This window comes from Heteronotia binoei, chromosome 1 (assembly GCF_032191835.1).
Source record: "Heteronotia binoei isolate CCM8104 ecotype False Entrance Well chromosome 1, APGP_CSIRO_Hbin_v1, whole genome shotgun sequence".
Taxonomy (NCBI): Eukaryota; Metazoa; Chordata; class Lepidosauria; order Squamata; family Gekkonidae; genus Heteronotia; species Heteronotia binoei.
Genome location: NC_083223.1, coordinates 53,370,501 through 53,389,514, shown reverse-complemented (window position 1 = coordinate 53,389,514; position 19,014 = coordinate 53,370,501). Strand labels below are relative to the sequence as shown.

Below are 19,014 nucleotides of genomic sequence, written 5' to 3'. Positions count from 1 at the left end.
TCTTTTCTACATTAAACCAAGTTGTCAGGCTCCTCAAAAGAATTACAAAATAACACCCAAAGCCCAACATAGTTCAGTATTTTCAAGTTAAAGCATGAATAAATCCCACTGAAATCAGAATTGCTATCTGCACAATTTACAAAAAATTAAAGTGCTGTTAGCCCTTCTAAGTTCAGTAGAATGTACACATGCTTAACTTTGTCTTGATCGTACTCATTAAAATAGTTATGTAGTTATGCCTGAGAATAATTTTTATTTTCACATATAAAATTCTATTTTAATCTAGAAACTGCAGTCTAGGAAAAACAATATTAAAAACCAAACCACAAGAATGTCATGATGATTCTACTCCATGTTAACAATTCTGGGAACATACCAGAACTAGGGCAGTATTTGTTTTATAGTCCATCATTTCAAAAAGAAAACTTTTTCATCTGTTTGGGAGACATTTCTGATTATAAGTGTCACAAAATCTAACTTTAGCAATGCTCAAAAAGATTTCATTTCCTTGTTATGTGTAGGGAAGTGCAAATAAACCAATAAAAGTTGGATTTAGATTTCAGTTCTCATGTTACTTTTAAAACTTAAGCTAGATTCTTTACTATCAGAATTAAAGCTAGTTGAATGTGGAAATCAATCAAATGTGTTTTAATGAGAAACACATTTTGTGGTGTAACTTCCAACCCAAGCAAGATCAAATTCTAAGGAACACTACCCCACAACACAGGGAAACCTCCTTCCTAAATTTCTGGCAGATGGAAGAAAGCATCTCTGTTCCACAAGCAATTAAAATTCTCGTTTGCACAGCAAGCTCAAGAAGATGAGAATTGGCACCTTTCCCAGGAATCTCAAGAGAGAAATGGAGAGGCTGATTTTCACAAAAATAGGGCACGTGAGCAAGAGGCATGTCCTTCATGCTCCTTACCTCATTGCATTCTGGTGTTTTTTTTCCAGCATTTTTACTCCAGCCCACCTAACTGGTTAGGAGTAAATACATTTCACACAATGGAGTATCATGAAGTACGGTGAGGGAGGGGAGGGTTTCATTACCTCACCCATTGACTCTGGTTTTGATTACCCCCCGACTCACTTCATATGGAAAAGAGAATACTCAAGCATATCAAGTCCACACACTGCTACTTTTTAATAAAATAAAGATGTCTGAGAGATCTCAGGTACTGAAGTAGCAGCTCTTTTACTAAGTGAGATGGTTTTATCATTAATTATCAGTGATCTTTCTTGCATCTTTGAAAGGTATATGTCTGCTTACTCATTAATCTCACCTTAAATCTTCCCCAATCTGCAGCCTAAATTAGAATAATGTATAATTGTAGGTTGACAAAGCCTGGACCTTTGCCTCTATTTCTCCACATCCTCCTCCATCTTTGTTATCTTGCCTGCCTCCTAGCCTTTGGCTTCTTTTGGCTTCTGTCTAGTTCAATATGGGTAGTCTGGTTGTCTGTAATGGGAACTGTAGCCTCAGGATCCCCTGTTGAGCTTCTGACCTAGTCTACCAAGCAGGTGAGCTCTATGTGTGTGTGTGGAGGGGTGGAGATCAACAAAAGAGATCTCTATGCTTCTACCCATCTTACCCTTACACATGTGCTAACAAAGCCTTTGCTTCAGTGAGACAGAAGCTTCAGGTCACTGATGGACCTTCCACTCTAAACCTGCCTCTTCAGATTCTTGCCCACAAACACTTGTTTGACTGTTTTAAATAGAACAACAATTAGGGCAAAGTTAAAATAGGCACTTATACCATCACCAAGAGATATTTAGGTATTTTTATTTCAAGCAAAGCATGCCTAGGAATAAATACATACACATCCATACACATTCATATACATGTACACAGAGGGGAAGAAGGGAGAAAGAAGCACAGCTACTCACCTTCTATGTGTAAGAAAACTACCGCTGACGTGTCCTGAGCCATCACATCCTGGGGTTGGACATGACATACCTTCCGTTTTCACTGACTTCCAAGAAAACTGGGAACCATTCAAGTACCCATCCTTTTGCCTTTTAGTTGCTAGAGGGCACCCTGACGCACTACGGTGAGATGCATACTTCCCAGTTATATGGCCCTGGCCATCACAACCAGGAACTGGACATCTGGATAGCAGACAGATGAAATTAACGTTACTCTCTTGCCATCATATATCTGGCAGTCTCTACCACAAAGTCAGAATAATCCTTACGTGAAAAAAGAACTATTGTGCTTTATGATTTAAAAAACAAAATCCCAGGAACACTGCCAAGAAATGCAACTCAAAGATAAGAGATGTTTATGAAATTAGGAACACAACTCTAGATAACTACAAGTTAGCTACACATTAGCAAACATGATAACTGGTAAGATCCCAGATTTTTTAGTGAAGACTCAAACAGGTTTACCTTTTGTTGATTTGCCTATAGTTCAACAGCTTTTGCAATACAGCAAATCAGAAATAGTTGCACATAACTGAGAGACAATGTGCTGTAGCAGCTAGAATATCAGACTGGGACCTAGGAGACTTAAGTTCAAATCCGCACTCTGCCACTGAAGTTTGCAAACAGATGTAACTAGAACTAATGTTCTTTTGCCCAGGAGATGTGACAAAGATTGAAATGGAAACCATTCATGCAATTTACCTGTTGTTTTCATTGTTAACATTCAGATTTTTTTCACAATTTTGTTTTTTTATACATATCTTCAAATGTTTGCAATTTTTTTTTTTTTAATCTAAGACCTGGGCAAAATCACTGCTCGTGAGAACTCTCAGAGGATTACTGCAAGCTTCAAAAGCCCCTGAGACAAAGCGATATGCAGACAATCTACAAAATGAAAATGGCTATGATCCACCAGAGCAGAAGATCACACTGTGGAAGACATACAGCTTTCCTGCAGTTAGCTATAGGAAATAAAAAATAATCCTATGTACTCTTCAGACTTTCTCTTTTCCATGGTAAGTCATAGAAACTCATAAGACTAACAGGGCACATAGGTATCTGCAGGCATGTACCATACTTATGGGTATCCCCCCTGCAAAAAAATCTTTCCACCAATTCTTTTATATCAGTTCAGTTCTTATATATATATCAAATATATACACACACATATACATACTGATATAAGATGCTTAACTGATATAAATATAACCAAATCTGATTCACAACCTTATGAAGAATTGTTCCGAGATGCAATAAAACACTTAAGAAGAAAATGGGCATAAGATATGGTCAAACTAATTAGAAAATCTGTACAGAATGATTTAGAGTGGGCTTACCTAATTGGCTCTTGATCTTCCTTGTCTTCTTTGCTTTGTACTATTCGGATCCCACTTTTCTTTGCTCGTGGACAACCTGAAAGGCTGAATGAGAGAAAATATTTCAAAGTGAACTCTCTAATTTTTATTAGAATCATCTTGAAGAGATTTCTAGACAAATATACTTTCTTTAAAAAAAACATTTGAAAGCTGCATCTTCTATATATTGATTTCAAATAGTTTATGAGTTGAAGAGCAGTAGCAATATACAACCACAAGAGGGAACTCAAGAATCACGATCTCCTTCTTACTGCAAATGAAAGGAAGGCTCAGGGGTTAAGAGTACCATCAAGATACAACTAGACCCTTGGAATACAAAGACCACTACATACAAAGTCTTCATTTAATGACGTCCCCTGCTGTGGAACTCATGGACTTCAGAAGGACCACAACCCAGAAAAGCATAGCCAGAAAAAAAGAATAATAAGACAGGGAAGTAATCAGTGAATCATTTAATGGAGAAACAAATTCTTTAACAGTAGATACTTTAATAAAACTTAAGTAAACTGTTACTACAGAGTAAATACATCCACCATCACCACCCTGTGCCAAACTGTCATGATGGCAACAATTGTCCACTGGCACAGGTATTCAGTATTACTTTGGACTCAAAATTACAGGTGTAGATTTAGGACAAAACAGACCAGCTCTTCCCAAACAAGTTACATTTCAGGCATGTGGGGCCCCAGTTTAGTCCTGAACTGTACAGAGAGGAGAGGTTTAATTTTGCATGGTTTCATCTATTAAAACTGCCTGACCTCTAGTACTGCTACTAGGTTTGGGAAGAAAAAAGATGGGTGCCTTCTTCCCCTTTTCAAAATTAAGAGCAGCATGACGGGCAGTTTCAATAGGTGAATTTGTGCCACAGGTGGGGGACTCAGCCTCCTTTCTCTTTCCTGTGTGACCCATCTGGTTCCTGTATTAAAAGACTTTGGGAAGATCTGACCACTTCGTTTATTTTGACCCATAAATGAAGTTGCTTATGCTAAAGCTAAATAGGGGACCTCATGTTTAAGTACCTATTCCACAGAAGATATTGGAAACAAAAACAAAGCTAGGGCATTTTGATTTCTACTATTAACCAGATCTTTCTTGTGTAGAAGAATTAACTGCTTATCAGTCACAATATACAGGTATCTCTTACTTTCACAGCAATCTAAACAGTAAGAAAATAACATTATTCTCCCTCTGAGGCGGAGGCCATCTCTGTGGGTTATTCCACATTAAAGCTTTTAATGGTTCATAGACCATCTGTTTTCCATGCAGAAGATCCCAGATCCCTGGTATCTCCAGCTAAAAGGATCAGGTGATAGGCAATGTGAAGGACCTCTGTCTGAGATGCTGGACAGCTGTTGTCCATCAGAACAGATGGTACTGACCTTGACAGACAAGTGGTCATACTTAGTGTAAAGTTGCTTCATGCATTTAAGGAACATATCAAATGAACTATGGTGCTGTTCAAACAACAGCACCTGTGCAAGTTTTCCTTCAGTTATGTGTAGGAACACTCATGCTACAATGTTACATCATCTCATTGTGAACATCTCTACCCCAGTTGAGAAATGGGGGATGGGAAATGTACAGTATGGTAATATGTCACATGGTGAGAGAGTTCCTACATGTTACAAGGGAGAAGAATTGAACATATCTATTTATTGTTGCAACCCAGTCACACATGTAACACATAACCACTCTAAGTGATTAGTTTTATATCTCCTATCTGCCTGGAACCCTCAATCAAGTAGCTAAGTGCATCTTAGCTGTCATGAGGCTCCAGGAATTGATTGTCAACAACTTTGGACAATCTCCTATTTTCCTCCTTGTTTAAAGGTTTTGCTTCTTTGTTTGTGTTATTTCTTGATTTTGTGTGATCTGGCCATGCCATTTTAAACAAATGGCTCATAAAGTTATGTGCTTTGACATGTAACATGTAGTTCCGCCTGGCAGCCCCTGACATCACCTTAAGCTTATCAGCTGTCCTTCATCAGCTGGGCTTCTGTAATTAAAACTCTTTTGCATTTTTTTTAATTTTGAGTTTAGACATTCTGATTCATTTGTGTAAAAACAAAAAATCTGCCCCTAGAGGCCTGAGTCACTCTCAGTATTCATTTATTTATTTTCTTAAATTTCTATCCCTCCCTCTCCACAAGCGGACTCAGGGTGGCTATCAGACATATATATTTACAATTTAAAACCAATAAAATACAGTTACAATTAAAACCATTCCGTGGTGCTGTACCACTTCAATATAGACAGTAGATCACATTTGTACCTCTTGTCTCTCCTGCATTATTTTAGAATGGGTTCAGGACTTATAAACCCTTTGTTATTGGAGCTATTTCCATTAATGCTATTAATCAGGCGACAATCATCTCATATTTGGTTCATTCAGGTCACAAGAAACAAGAATGAATTAAAACTAAACTATGCCCATATTAAGAATTTGGAATATGGGTAAAGTAAAAGAGAATTTTCTGTGAGTCTCTTACATTTTTGTCATGAGGGCGCAAAACTCCTCTTTGACTTTTGTATACCTTTCTTAATGTTCTCTCTGTCTACTCACTTTAACTTCCTAAACATTCACATTTTAAATAATGGCCAAATTTTCAAAGAGTTTAAAGTACCGTTTTGAGCTTTGATCAAGATTCAAACAAGATTTCCACAACACAGTCCCAAGAAAAATGGGCCCATGCATTGCATTAAAGAGCAGTTCCCTGCAGTGGGGAAGTGAACCTGGACCCCATGATGTTCCTGAAAACTTCATTCCAGCTGATGTAGAAAAGGGCTAACTGAGAGAACAGTGAACCTGACAAGGCAGCTACAAATACTGATACCTACACATGCCATCTATCTATCTATCTATCTATCTATCTATCTATCTATCTATCTATCTATCTATCTATCTATCTATCTATCTATCTATCTATCTATCTATCTATCATCTATCTATCTATCTATCTATCCCAAAGTATGTGAGATATGCTAACAGAGTTTGTTGAATGTCTGGTTCCATGGTACTGCAGTAGGATACTATAAGGGTGCCTTTACCTCCTTGGATCTTTAGTTTAGTTTAGTTTTCTCTTTGTTCAGAGGCTTGATGATGAGCAAGAGCTTTTCAGTTGTACACAGAACCCTCTTTCTGGAAGATGTACTTAGAAAAACCTTCCCAGCTTTAAAAGAGCGGTTTTAAAAATTATAAAACCTTTGAATGTGCTCTGGCTGTGCTCTTGTATGCCTGCTGTTTCTATATAACTTCTCAAGTATATTATGGTGGTTTTATGATAGTTTTAGAAGTTTATGTTACTCTGTGCTGCGGTTTCAGAGTGCTTTTGTGGGAGTTGCTTTGAGGGTCCAGTTAAAATTGTGAGGTGTGCTATGAATTTTCAAGACAAGACAACCAAAAGTGCAGGAACCATTATCTGTTGCTCAAGCAGCTCTACTTTCTTCCAGCAGAATTATTCTCTTGTTTTACCACACAGCAGAATCTAAAATATGCTGTATCTGTTAGAAGCACAGGGGGGAGAATCCGTTGCTGTTAACAGATGCTGTGCAGCTTGCAGGTGTCAGGTGGATTGATTGCACAATAAACCTATAAATGTAGAAGCACCCTATGAATGACTTAAATTCTATTCTGTACCCACACTGCAACAGCAGTAGTCTGTATATATGCACATTAGCAGTGCTATTACTTTGGATTTTAACATGTGCATTGTTTCAGTTTTGACTGCTCATTTGCATCAATTACCTATTACTGTTTTATTTCCAAGCTATATATTTATTTTAAAATTATTTTGTGCAATAGCCTCAAAGATACGAATTGCCTCCATTTGAAAAACAGATTTGTAGATTTGAATTTCTTGCAGCAACCACTCAGCACAACTTCCATGGGTCCTCTGGACACAAAAGCTGCCACCATTTCAAACAACATTTTTGCCACTTCCCCAAAACAGGTACTAGCACGGCAAAATTCTTACCAGAAGGAAACCTATCAGCATATATATGTTTAGGCAGAAGTTAAAGAAATCAAATTACTGACCTGTATTGATCAATCCTATCTACAAATCTGACTTGGTTTTTCAAAAGCTACACTAACAACAATTAAATTACAAAAGGAATATTGTTATGGATTTGGGCTCATTGTTGGTCCCCGTTAATCAGCCAGAAAACACTTGGCTTTCATAGATTTGGTTTTTAATGTCACTGAGCCACTCATGCTGTATTCTAACAAGGCCTGTGAACTTAGGCACAACCTCCCATGACCCACCAGTTGGGAATCACTTCGCAAAAAATCCGGCTCTCTTTACATACCTTCGATGTGAAGCATAATTTCCAGTAATATGTCCAGAGCCATCACAACCAGGTGTGGGGCACCTGAAATGGGGGGGAAAAAACCAATTTGAGCAGCTAGCATAAAAGAAACGAAAGCTTACATTAATAATCCATCATCAGAAATTTCTGCATTTGCATAGTTGAGCGTGTCATGGAAATCCCACGAGTCTTTTTTGATGCAGTTCTTTCTGGGGATCAAAATGCAATTAATCACACACAGAAATCTGTTGGTTTCTAGGTCACCTCCTCAGTCATCAGTTTTTTTAATATCTCTGGTATCACTTGAAGGATTTCCAAGACTAATTATTAGAAGTGGCAAGGCACCCACCAGTCCCCAAACCTATCACCTTTCAACCCCAAAAGTACAAATTCAGTGCTCATATTAATGTAAAAAATGTTATATTCTAGACTTAATATATTGTAGGTGGTTACTAAATTAAAGGTATTACATAGTATTTTTAGACAGTGAACGTAGTTGGTTGACTAAGGTGCTGTCTTTACTGGAGAAAATCTTATTTTGATAGACAGACAAAAGCAACAGATATGGAACGGGAAAATGTACACTGCCCTCATGTGGCAAAAAATAAAATGTATTTTTACATGATTGCATTTCCTTCTTTACTACCAGCAACATCCACAGTTTGTAAGGAGGAGGAAAGTCATCTACATAACTATAAATTAAAAACAAACAAACTGGGACTTCATACAACCGAAGTTTCAAATAAAAAATATAAAATTTGTAATTACATTTTTAAAATTTAAACACCCTTGATCTTACACAGATTTCAGGATTGAAAATGTAAGTAATTTGTGCCCTCTTGCCAAGAAATATGGGGGACTGTTACAGAACTGGGGAGAAAGGAAGGGGCCCATCGCATCCATAAGGTAGCAAGTCATGACTGGATCAAGTAGAGTGAAGAGACCTGGTGCCCAAAGCTGTTAAGGGTCTATTCTTCTCTGTGACTCTTCCCTCTTTTATTGCAACTTCTGTCACAGTGTATAATCCATTATGCCACATGAGTGTGTAGGAAAGACTTCTGCCACCAGAGGGCAGAACTACATGTGTTGCTACAACAATCTTTCCCAATTTGACAGGAAGCCCTGTAGGCCGGCCTATAGCTCGGTTGTCATGGAGATGCTACAACTGTGAGGCCTACTTAGGTTCCTATTCCCTCCAGTACCATGTATCTTATTTTTAAGTTCCATGCATTTGCAAAATGTATTCATTATATGAGTTGACTGTGGGTTTCTAATTTCTTCAAGGCTTTGGGTTTTGTTCTTTAGTCAGGAAAAATACCATTTAATATTAAATATGAACTTTTCTGAATCTGAAATATTGAAAATATATTACTGACAATGATTTCAAATTCTGCCAAGTACAAAATTTCTGCACTTTCAATCCATAGACATTGTAAGAACCACTGTAAGAACCAATCCACTGTAAGAACAAAAGAGTTTTCTGCTAAACTGCCTTCCTATTTTAATACCCTGACAGAACTAAGACTCACCAATGGTGAACTTTCATTAGCAAACAGCTACCTTTAAGGCATGAGAGAAGAAATCTAGTTCATTTTCTTAGTTTATGAGTAATTGATTAACTGGGATTAGATAAAATCTATGAATTAGATTACATTTGCCCTTGAAATTTTATGTTTGGGGGAAGATGATATGAGAAGCATGTGCCCCATTCATATAGCACAACTTGCAATACCATTCTTTCAGACTGCTGACAGGATGAATTAATTTCTCTTCATATCAGGTTGATTTAAGGTATTATGACATTGGGGAGAGACAGAAAAGTAAAACCATGAATTTAAAAAGTGACCAACAGACTTTATGCTAACATTTAGAGGCTCCAACTCTGATAGAAAAATCTTAAAGAATTATTGTTTGAAATTGATCCTATCAATTCTCCTCCTACTAGTGGTGTATGCATTTGAAAGCTAGTGGTCATTATAGATTTTTTTAAATGCACAGAATTACAGAAATGTAATTATAATAATTTACTAATTATAACATGTCCGTGTTCCAAAAACAATTCATTACACTTTTTGTTATTGTTATGCACATTTATTTACAGGGAAATGATGAGTAGCAACAATATCACATATTAAAATGAATTGCAAAATGCAAGAAGCTCAAAATTTGAAACATAATCTTTCTGTATTTTATTTAGTCACTTTGAGACTGGCTCAGCATAAGGGATCTGAGGCTGGTTTTCTGATTTCAACCATCAGTAAACAAAGTTATTAGAAGAAAGATTTACTGGGTGACTAAAATAATTTGCATTGTAAATAGGGCGGCCAGCCCCCACTCCCCCACTGCAGGAAGTCTTCTGCTTACAGCCCCTTTTCCCACCCAATGCTTGGAGCAGCTGGAGAAATTTTTTTAGAAGAGTGATGCCACTGTTTTATCATAGTTTCTGGCAATTCCTAGAGCCTCCCTATGTCATTCCCAGGTCTTCCCCAGGAGTGATATTGTGACCTCACTGAATTCACATGCCTCCTAATGTCCCCTCCTCCAACTCTCCTGCCAGTTGCTAGACTCAGCATGGTAACCCTAGCTGTAAAAATGAAAACTGTAATCAGTTACTCATCTTTTACTGCATTTTGTTGACATTTATTGGCTAGAAAAGTGGGCAACAGAACAGAACCTCAAAATTACTGGGCCAACCTGGGCCTCCAGTTGAGATTAGTGTGCACTGGAACCTTCATATAAACATTATAAAATCTTATTTGATGCTTCTTATGACTGGACTCATCAAGTGACAGTGGCTGAAAGCTGTAAAAAAATCAGCCCAGTAACTAACAGGTTACTTGGGCAATCAAGCCCAGAAGAGAGGCAAGTCCTACAAACACTTAAGAAGGGGGGGGGGGGGGAGCCATGCCTTACACATTGTCAGACCCCCTTAAAATAGAGGGGGTGAGTTGTAAGGAATATAGAAAAAGGCAACTGTAACCAAAGTGAAGAGCAACTTCTGTCTGACAAAACTGCATTCTTTCTTGGAGATTAAAAATAAAATAAATGGAAAAAGTTTTTCCATTTGGAAACCTAACAGCTTGAGGGGTAGGGTATCAATCAGTGAGTCACACCTATCACTGCTGGAATGGTGACAGATTCATACTGACATGTAGTCCTCCAGGATTCCTTTGCCTGGACTGCAGGATCCTTTTATGGTGAGCTGTTACATAACAGCTCCACTAAAAGTCCAGATCTTGCATAATTAGTGTGATTGCTGTGATTTAGGCCTGTGTAGGACAGGACTCACTTGAAACAAACAAACAACCCCCCCTCCCGTTTTTGAGGACAAAAAATAAAAACATAAACAGGCAGCCATGAAACCCTAAATTAAGACAGCAGCTATGGTGTTGAAATTAGACTGAATGCACACATAACATTATAACAGAGCTCACTGTGCTTTGAGCTCTGTGTTTATGGCTCTGTTTTTATCTATCTAAGCTACCAGTGAACTGAATACTAATATGCAAATATATTTCCTTTCCCTGTTTGCTTGAAAGCATGATAGCTACTGCTGCAGTCCCTTCCTCATGCTGGCAAAAACAATGCCTACTGCTGGATGCCTAAGAAGGAAGCAGTGCAACTTCCTGAGTTCTCTGGCACCTGGCTACAGGGCATTTATTTCTCAGCTGTAAAGGAGTATCAGCAACTGAGCAGGTGAGCAAGCAATTCCCAGGGCATGGTTGGTTAGCATATACTAAGCAGACAATTTTCCTTTGCTTAAACTAGGGAGGTCTAGATGCTAGATTGCCTAGGATCACTATACGGCAATCTTAAATTCCACAATAGAAGGAATAGAATAAATAAATTTGTATTTGGTTCCCTGACATGCTAGGAAAGGAAAGGTCCCCTGTGCAAGCACCAGTCGTTTCCAACTCTGGGGTGACGTTGCTTTCACGTTTTCATGGCAGACTTTTTTACGGGGTGGTATGCCATTGCCTTCCCCAGTCATCTACACTCCCCCCCCCCCACTCAGCAAGCTGGGTACTCATTTTACCGACCTCGGAAGGATGAAAGGTTGAGTCAACCTTGTGCCGGCTACCTGAAAACCCAGGGGATCGAACTCAGGTCGTGAGCAGAGCTTAGAATTGCAGTACTGCAACTTTAATACTCTGTACCACAGGGCTCTCTACATGCTAGAGGTAGGTATTAATATAGATAGAGAGTTCACAGTGTACACATATGTATCTTTGCCCTTGCGTAAATAGAAAAAGGGAGAGCAATGGGTGCCACTGAAGCTGCTAGCTCACTCATCTCTCATTGCCACAACACTGTAGGAGTGTGATCACCAAGATCAGAAAAAGGAAGGACAATCTTAAAAGAGTGGAAAATTCACTGCCCAGCCAATGTGCATAGGATGAAACAGTCTATTACTTCAGACCAGGGGTAGCCAAACTTGCTTAACGTAAGAGTCACACAGAATAAGTGTCAAATGTTTGAGAGTTGCAAGACATGAATGTCAGACATTTGAGAGCCACAAGAAAGGAAGGAAAGGTGGAAAGAAAGTAATAGATGGGGGAGGGAGAGGTAGAAAGAGAGCAACTTTAACTTTAAATACATTCTCCAAGTCCCTGGCTGGTTTGGCTTGGAGAAGTGATTTAAAGGGACAAATGCCTTCTCCAAGCCAACCAACAGAGTAGCAGGGGCTTCAAGAGCTGCAAAACATGTGTGAAAGAGCCACATGTGGCTCCTGAGCCACAGTTTGGCCATCCCTGCTTCAGACCAATATGGCTACGTACCTGAATCTCTTCTAATTATCACACTGGTACAACATCATTTCAATTCATAATGGTGTATCACTTCATAACTATGGGTAAATGAGCAAGTAGACAAATGTGGTATCATCTTCATTTTCTTTGTTTTAAGAAAAATAGTTGCACACCCAAATATGGGAAATTTTGAGAGAAAGGACAGCTTTGATAGAGAAAGACTGCTGCTCTATCATATGCTATTTGGGGGAAATTGTACTGCATAAATGTATACTGCGCTCACATGAGGTTGTCCCATGGTATCAAAAGATTGTCCTTATCTGCTTATATCAGCTTTTAAAAGTTAACTGCCTTGGACATTTCAAACAGCAGATCTGGCTTGATTCTGATCACCCATGTAAGTAGGCAGGAGCGAGAATGTACAAATTGTTCATTAATTTGAAATGGTTGTTAAAAATGAAAAAAAAAATGAACATATCAATCAGTCAATCAACCTTTAATGGCATGTAAAAACAGGTTAAAAGAACAATGGGTTGAAAAACAGAAAATAGGTTAAAATACTGGACATCAGGATTAAAGTACATTTACATAAGATCACAGTTAAATGGGACAACAAAACTGTTCCTTGTCTTGACGAATCATTTTGGCCCAGTACAGAAATAAGGCAGTGTTTACAGTTATGTCAGGAGTAACAGCCTTCAAAAGAAACTGGACCTTTTCTCAATCAATTTTTAGTAGGCCTCATCTTATATTTGGAATTGACATTTTCTCTGTTGTAGTAATTTACTGAAGAAAGCTGACAGGAAGAAAGTAGATTCCTTTGAAATGTGGTGTTGGAGGAAAGTTTTTTGGAAGTTTGATTATTTAGATAAATAAGTGGGTCCTAGACCAAATCAAGCCTGAATTCTCCCTAGAAGCTAAAATGGCTAAACCAGGGGTGGCCAAACTCACTTAATGCAAGAGCCAAATAGAATAAATGTCAGATGTTTGAGAGCCACAAGAAATGAACATCAGAGGAAGGAAGGAATATGGGAGAGAGAGGAGCCAAGGAGGTCGAGGTGTAAAGAAAGCAACTTTAAATGCATTCTCCAAACCACTGGTTGGCTTGGCCTGGAAAAGTGATTTAAAGAGACAAATGCCTTCTCCAAGCTGGTTGATGGGGTGGTGGGAGCTTCAAGAACCACATACTATGTGTGAAAGAGCCGCATGTGCCTCCCGAGCCACAGTTTGGCCACGCCTGGGCTAAACTGAGGCCATTGTACTTTGGTTATGTTATGAGAAGACAAAAGTCACTGGAAAAAACAATTAGGGAAAGCTGAAAGTAGCAGGAAAAGAGAAAGACCCAATATCAGATGTTTTGATTCAATAATAAAAAAAAATCCATGGCCCTCTATTTGAAAGACCTGAGAATGGCTGCTAGTAGTAGGGCATTTTGGAGAACATTAATTCTTAGGGTTGCCCTAAGTCAAAAGTGACTTGACTGCACACAATCATTTACTGAGTGGCATTTTTTTTAAATAAATGAAAGAACTAGCTTCAAACTGAGTTCCTTCATGAAGCTTCCTAGGGTAAAGCCATCTCTGTTATAAACATTCTCTTTATAGTACTGCTCACAGATGTGTCATGAAGACTAATGAGATAAGAAATATCATGAATCTGAAACATGCTATCAGTAATCTATGGACAAAGAAAGGGTGCCATAATTTGTTTGCCCCACTCATTATTTCAACATTTCCCCTCTAGTTCACATCAGATCAGTCAAAAGAAAGCAGTGGGAAGCTGGGAGATAAGAAGGATACCAAGCACTGACTTCTTATTAGGACTTTTTTTTTTAGCAGGAATGCAGTTCCGGTTGGCTTGGTGTCAGGGGGTGTGGCCTAATATACAAATAAGTTCCTGCTGGACCTTTTCTACAAAGAAGCCTGTGTGAAACAATGCTGACATCAGGGTGTGTGGCCTAAGGTGTAAATGAGTTCCTGCTGGGCTTTTTCTACTGGAAAAAAAAGTGCCGCTTCTTATAGATTTCCAAATCAGGCACAGGCACCATGTATAGATTCACAGTTTTGTTTTCAGCATGGCTGCCAGTCTTCCTTTAGAATTAGAAGAGTAGATTTAGCAATTAGCTGAAACCTTAGTTAATGTGTCACACCCATCTTATGAATCTATTCAAAGGTATTTTCTTCATTAATAATTTCTTTAAAACTATATTCACAATACTTGAATGAATACAACAGTTTCAACCTATATAATTATTGCATTAAAAAGTAGCATGAACCCACTCTCTATTGAGAAACCTTCAAAGAATACATAATTCCTTTTGATTTGAATCTTAGACGAATACTGGTCTGGTTCCCATCCAAGAAACCGCTGATGTTCCTTGTTGAAGGAGTATGCTTAGAGATCAATTATCTTTTGTACCAATGATAAAAAAGTGTTGGTGATATGACTGGCAGAGTGACTAGTACAGGGTGGTTACTCTTCACATCCAGACCTTTGCTGAATGATCCCAGAAGGTTTCATCAATTTTAACAGGAATAAATGTAAAGTTTTGCATTTAGGTAAGAAAAATCCAATGCATGGTTATAGGATGGGGGACACTTGTCTTAGCAGTAATATGTGCGAAAAGGATCTAGGGGTCTTAGTGGATCATACGCTGAACATGAGACAACAGTGTGATGCGGTGGCTAAAAAGGCAAATGCAATTTTGGGCTGTATCAACAGACGTATAGTGTCCAGATCACTTGATGTGATGGTATTGCTTTACTCTGCTCTGGTAAGACCTCACCTGGAGTATTGTGTTCAGTTTTGGGCACCATATTTTAAGAAGGATATAGACAAGCTGGAACAGGTCTAGAGGAGGGTGACAAAGATGGTAAGGGGTCTGGAGACCAAGTCCTATGAGGAAAGGTTGAAGGAGCTGGGAATGTTTAGCCTGGAGAGGAGGCGGCTGAGAGGTGATATGATCACCATCTTCATGTACTTGAAGGGTTGTCATGCAGAGGATGGTGTGGAATTGTTTTCTGTGGCCCCAGAAGCTAGGACCAGAACCAATGGGTTGAAATTAAATCAAAAGAGTTTCCGGCTCAATATTAGGAAGAAATTTTTTATCATTAGAGCGATTCCTCAGTGGAACAGGTTTCCTCAGGAGGTGGTGGGCTCTCCTTCCTTGGAGGTTTTTAAACAGAGACTAGATGGCCATCTGACAGCAGTGAATATCCTGTGAATTTAGGGGGAGGTGTTTGTGAGTTTCCTGAATTGTGCAGGGCGTTGGACTAGATGACCCCAGAGGTCCCTTCCAACTCTATGATTCTAAGCTATTTCAGGGTGATCAGTGGGTAATAAACATTTGGAGTTATTACTGATAATATGCAAATGGATAATTTGGAGTTATTATTGATAATATGATGGTGATCTATTCTATTCATTCTATTTGCCTATCCTAATTCCTCCTGTTGCACTTTTATATCCTGTCTGATTGTTGTATGGGCTAAAGGCAATCCAACTGAAGACAAATCCTGACATAATTGAAGTGATGATAGTTGGCAGCTCCTATGACCTGGAAAGACTGAGTTCATCAGTCACTGATGGAAAATTGCCTCTCCTGTTCATATAAGATCAGTACCTTGGGGGATGCAACTGGACAAGGTCTACAGAATATAAAGCCCATGGACTACTGGCAGTTCCCTTTCTTAGCCATTTGAGAGGCCCTCTGGGATTTTAAAATACCACACTATGTTGCCCTTTTCTACAGCTAGCCAGGCAGAATGCAAATGTGTATGCTGGTGAAGGAGAAGAGTCTGAGCTGCTGCTCACTCTTGTGTGAAAATGCCTGATGGGAGATTGTGTGAGCTAGGTACTCCAATAACATGGTTCTGCAAAGGTACTTACCCTGGCTCTAATTAGGATATTTTAGGGTTGCTCCAGGTGGGGCCTGAAGATCTCCCACTTTTACAACTGATCTCCAGCTGGCAGAGATCAGCTCCCCTGGAGAAAATGGCTGCTTTGAAGGGTAGACTCTATGACAGGGGTGGCCAATGGCTGGGGCTGATGGGAGTTGTAGGCAAAAAACATCTGGCTGATGGGAGTTGTAGGCAAAAAACATCTGTAGGCAAAAAACAGCTACCGTTGGCCACCCCTGCTCTATGGCATTGTCCCATGCTGAGGCCCCTCCCCTCTCAAACCCCACCCTCTCCTGCATCCACCCCCAAAGTCTCCAGGTATTTTCCAACACAGACCAGGCAACCCTATGTATCATATCCTGGGCTTCTGTGGGGACTGCCTTTCTCCTGTCATCTGTGTAGCAATCCTTGCAGGCTGTCTGAGGATAATATCCTCAACTTCCCCCTCCACTTCAATATCCTACTTTTAATATATTTCACACAGATTTAAGTGAATAAAATGCTTCAACACAAACACACAGTTGTTCAGAAATGCATTTGTCAAAGCAGACTAATTTAAAGCCTGAGATCTCACATGCTGTGACTTTTTAATGCTGCTTATACCCAAAGAGGAAAAAGGCAGCAGTCATAAACATGCAGAAATGCAGAAACAGAGAGACCCCAAGAATCGTATAGCCACAGGTTCCCATTGTATTCTTTTAGTAAAAGCAGTTATGATTGGCAAGCATTTATCTTGCATCATCATAAACAGCTACATACATTTGTTTACCTATTATCATTGGGTTGGATTACTGGCATTTTTAAAGTGAAGAATGATAGTGGAACAGTTGATCTGCTACTTATGCTTGTTCCAGCCTCCCTCCTGCATCTTCTTTCCTATTACACATTTGGAACTCCCAATATAATCACCCTGTGCATGACAGGCATTATAGCATTGTCAATCCCCAGCTGGAAGCAGGGGATTCCTGGATGGAGGGTTATCAGAAAGTGTGTGTGCATGCGTGTTCGAATGATTGCTTGGCACTCCATTATACCCTATGGAGATTGGTCCCCATAGGGAATAATAGAGAATTGATCCATGGGTATCTAGGGCTTTGGGGGGGGGGTGCTGTTTCTTCAGGTAGAGGCACAAAATTTCAGCATAACATTTGGTGCCTCTCATAAAAAACAACAACAACCCTAAGTTTCAAAAAGATTGAACCAGGGGGTCCATTTTTATGAGCCCAAAATAAGGTGCCCACATCCTCCATTATTTCCAATGAAATTATTTCCAATGAAGGGAAGGCATTTAAAAGGTTGCTTGTCACAACCTTGCCTCTGGCTCCACCCCCAGAGTCCCTGGATATTTCCTGAGATGGACCTGACAATCCAAATTAGAAGATAAGCAGTGGCTGAACTTATGTATCACAGACAACCCAGGGCCAATTAGAGAAAAGAGCAGGAAGGCCATTTGGCCTGGACTGCCAGATTTTTATTTTTCATTTTTTAGTATCTGCTAAGTTTCACAGGTTGCTTTTATATGCATCATGTTTCTTTGGTCTTGTTTTTATTATGGCTGTAGGCCTCAAAATCTGGGACTGGGCCTTTCTGGACTTCAGGGGATCTGAAAGAACCTTGGGAAAAACAGGACCATCTTTGACTGATGACAAAATGATGTCACTAGCCAACATCCCTTTGGAGGGAATTTTCTTCCTTTGGAGGGAGGTTTTGTGCAGTAGCTGATAGCCTAACTTCTAAACGCTGAGACATATGGAAATATGCTTTAAATTGCAGTCTCAGCTACTAGGTAACTTCATGGTGGGAAAGCTGGTCCTTCAGGCTGCTCTATTGAACGGACTAAGCCATGAACATAATTCTTTCAAAGACAGAGTCTGTGGTATCTAAGGAATCTAACTTAAATGCATGCTTTATCAAAACAAAAAGGACTAGGTAATTATGTTTAAAACTTTTTTTTAAAGTGTAACTGAAGTCTAATTTCATCCGGCATTGATTATATTCTTGAGCCTGTGACAAGCAAATGAGCTTAAATGTGTTTGTAGCACATATACCACTTGAGTGAAACAATTGAAGTTTAATTTGCGTTTGGGTGTAAAAGCATTTTTCAATACAAATGTACACACATTTCAAGGAAATATAATATGTAAGATCATAATTAAACATTTATGGAGTATACAGTACTACATTAATCTAGACATCAACAAACTGCACAAATGTATCTACTACATGTGAATTTGGTTGTATCACATGTATGGTATTATGTAGTCATCAAATAGGGAAGAAATATAAGGCCAAGGTGAAAATTATTGCTACCAAATTAAGGCAGTACTGGAATTTTGTCTAGGATGCATAAAAACAGGATCAAAGTGTAATTAAAAAAGAATCTAGACTCATTAGATTGATCCAAGTAGGCAGCCGTGTTGGTCTGAAGTAGTAGAACAAAATAGGAGTCGACAGAGGCGTCACTAGGGTGGGTTGCACCCTGGGGTGTAACTGATTCAAGTCACCCCCCCCCATTGGGCATCACCCCTTTTGGAGGGCTGCGTCACCCCCTCCGTACACAACCCCGCCCACTTCACATGGCCCCTCCCTCATCCACCCTCTGGTCACATGACCAGCCCCCGTAATCCAAGATACCAGTTTTGCAGCATTTAAATTTCCCCCACTCACCCACACGCTTTTAGCTGAGCCGGCGGCAGCGCGGCCCCGGTTTCAGAATCCCAGCCAGCCCACACACAGCAGCAGCGTTCTAGTCCC

General features: G+C 39.3%; 1 protein-coding gene across 12 annotated transcripts in view; it reads right to left on the bottom strand.

Moving 5' to 3' along the window:
• Positions 1 to 19,014, bottom strand: part of MYT1L (myelin transcription factor 1 like) — a 513,986-nt gene that overhangs the window by 20,233 nt on the left and 474,739 nt on the right. For all 12 annotated transcript variants that reach the window (XM_060234467.1, XM_060234449.1, XM_060234515.1 and 9 more), the window contains 3 exons: positions 7,614 to 7,676; positions 3,267 to 3,350; positions 1,891 to 2,112 (listed from right to left, as the gene is read on the bottom strand). In XM_060234467.1, the coding sequence (XP_060090450.1) occupies positions 1,891 to 2,112; positions 3,267 to 3,350; positions 7,614 to 7,676 (369 nt within the window). The remainder of the gene's footprint in view (positions 1 to 1,890; positions 2,113 to 3,266; positions 3,351 to 7,613; positions 7,677 to 19,014) is intronic.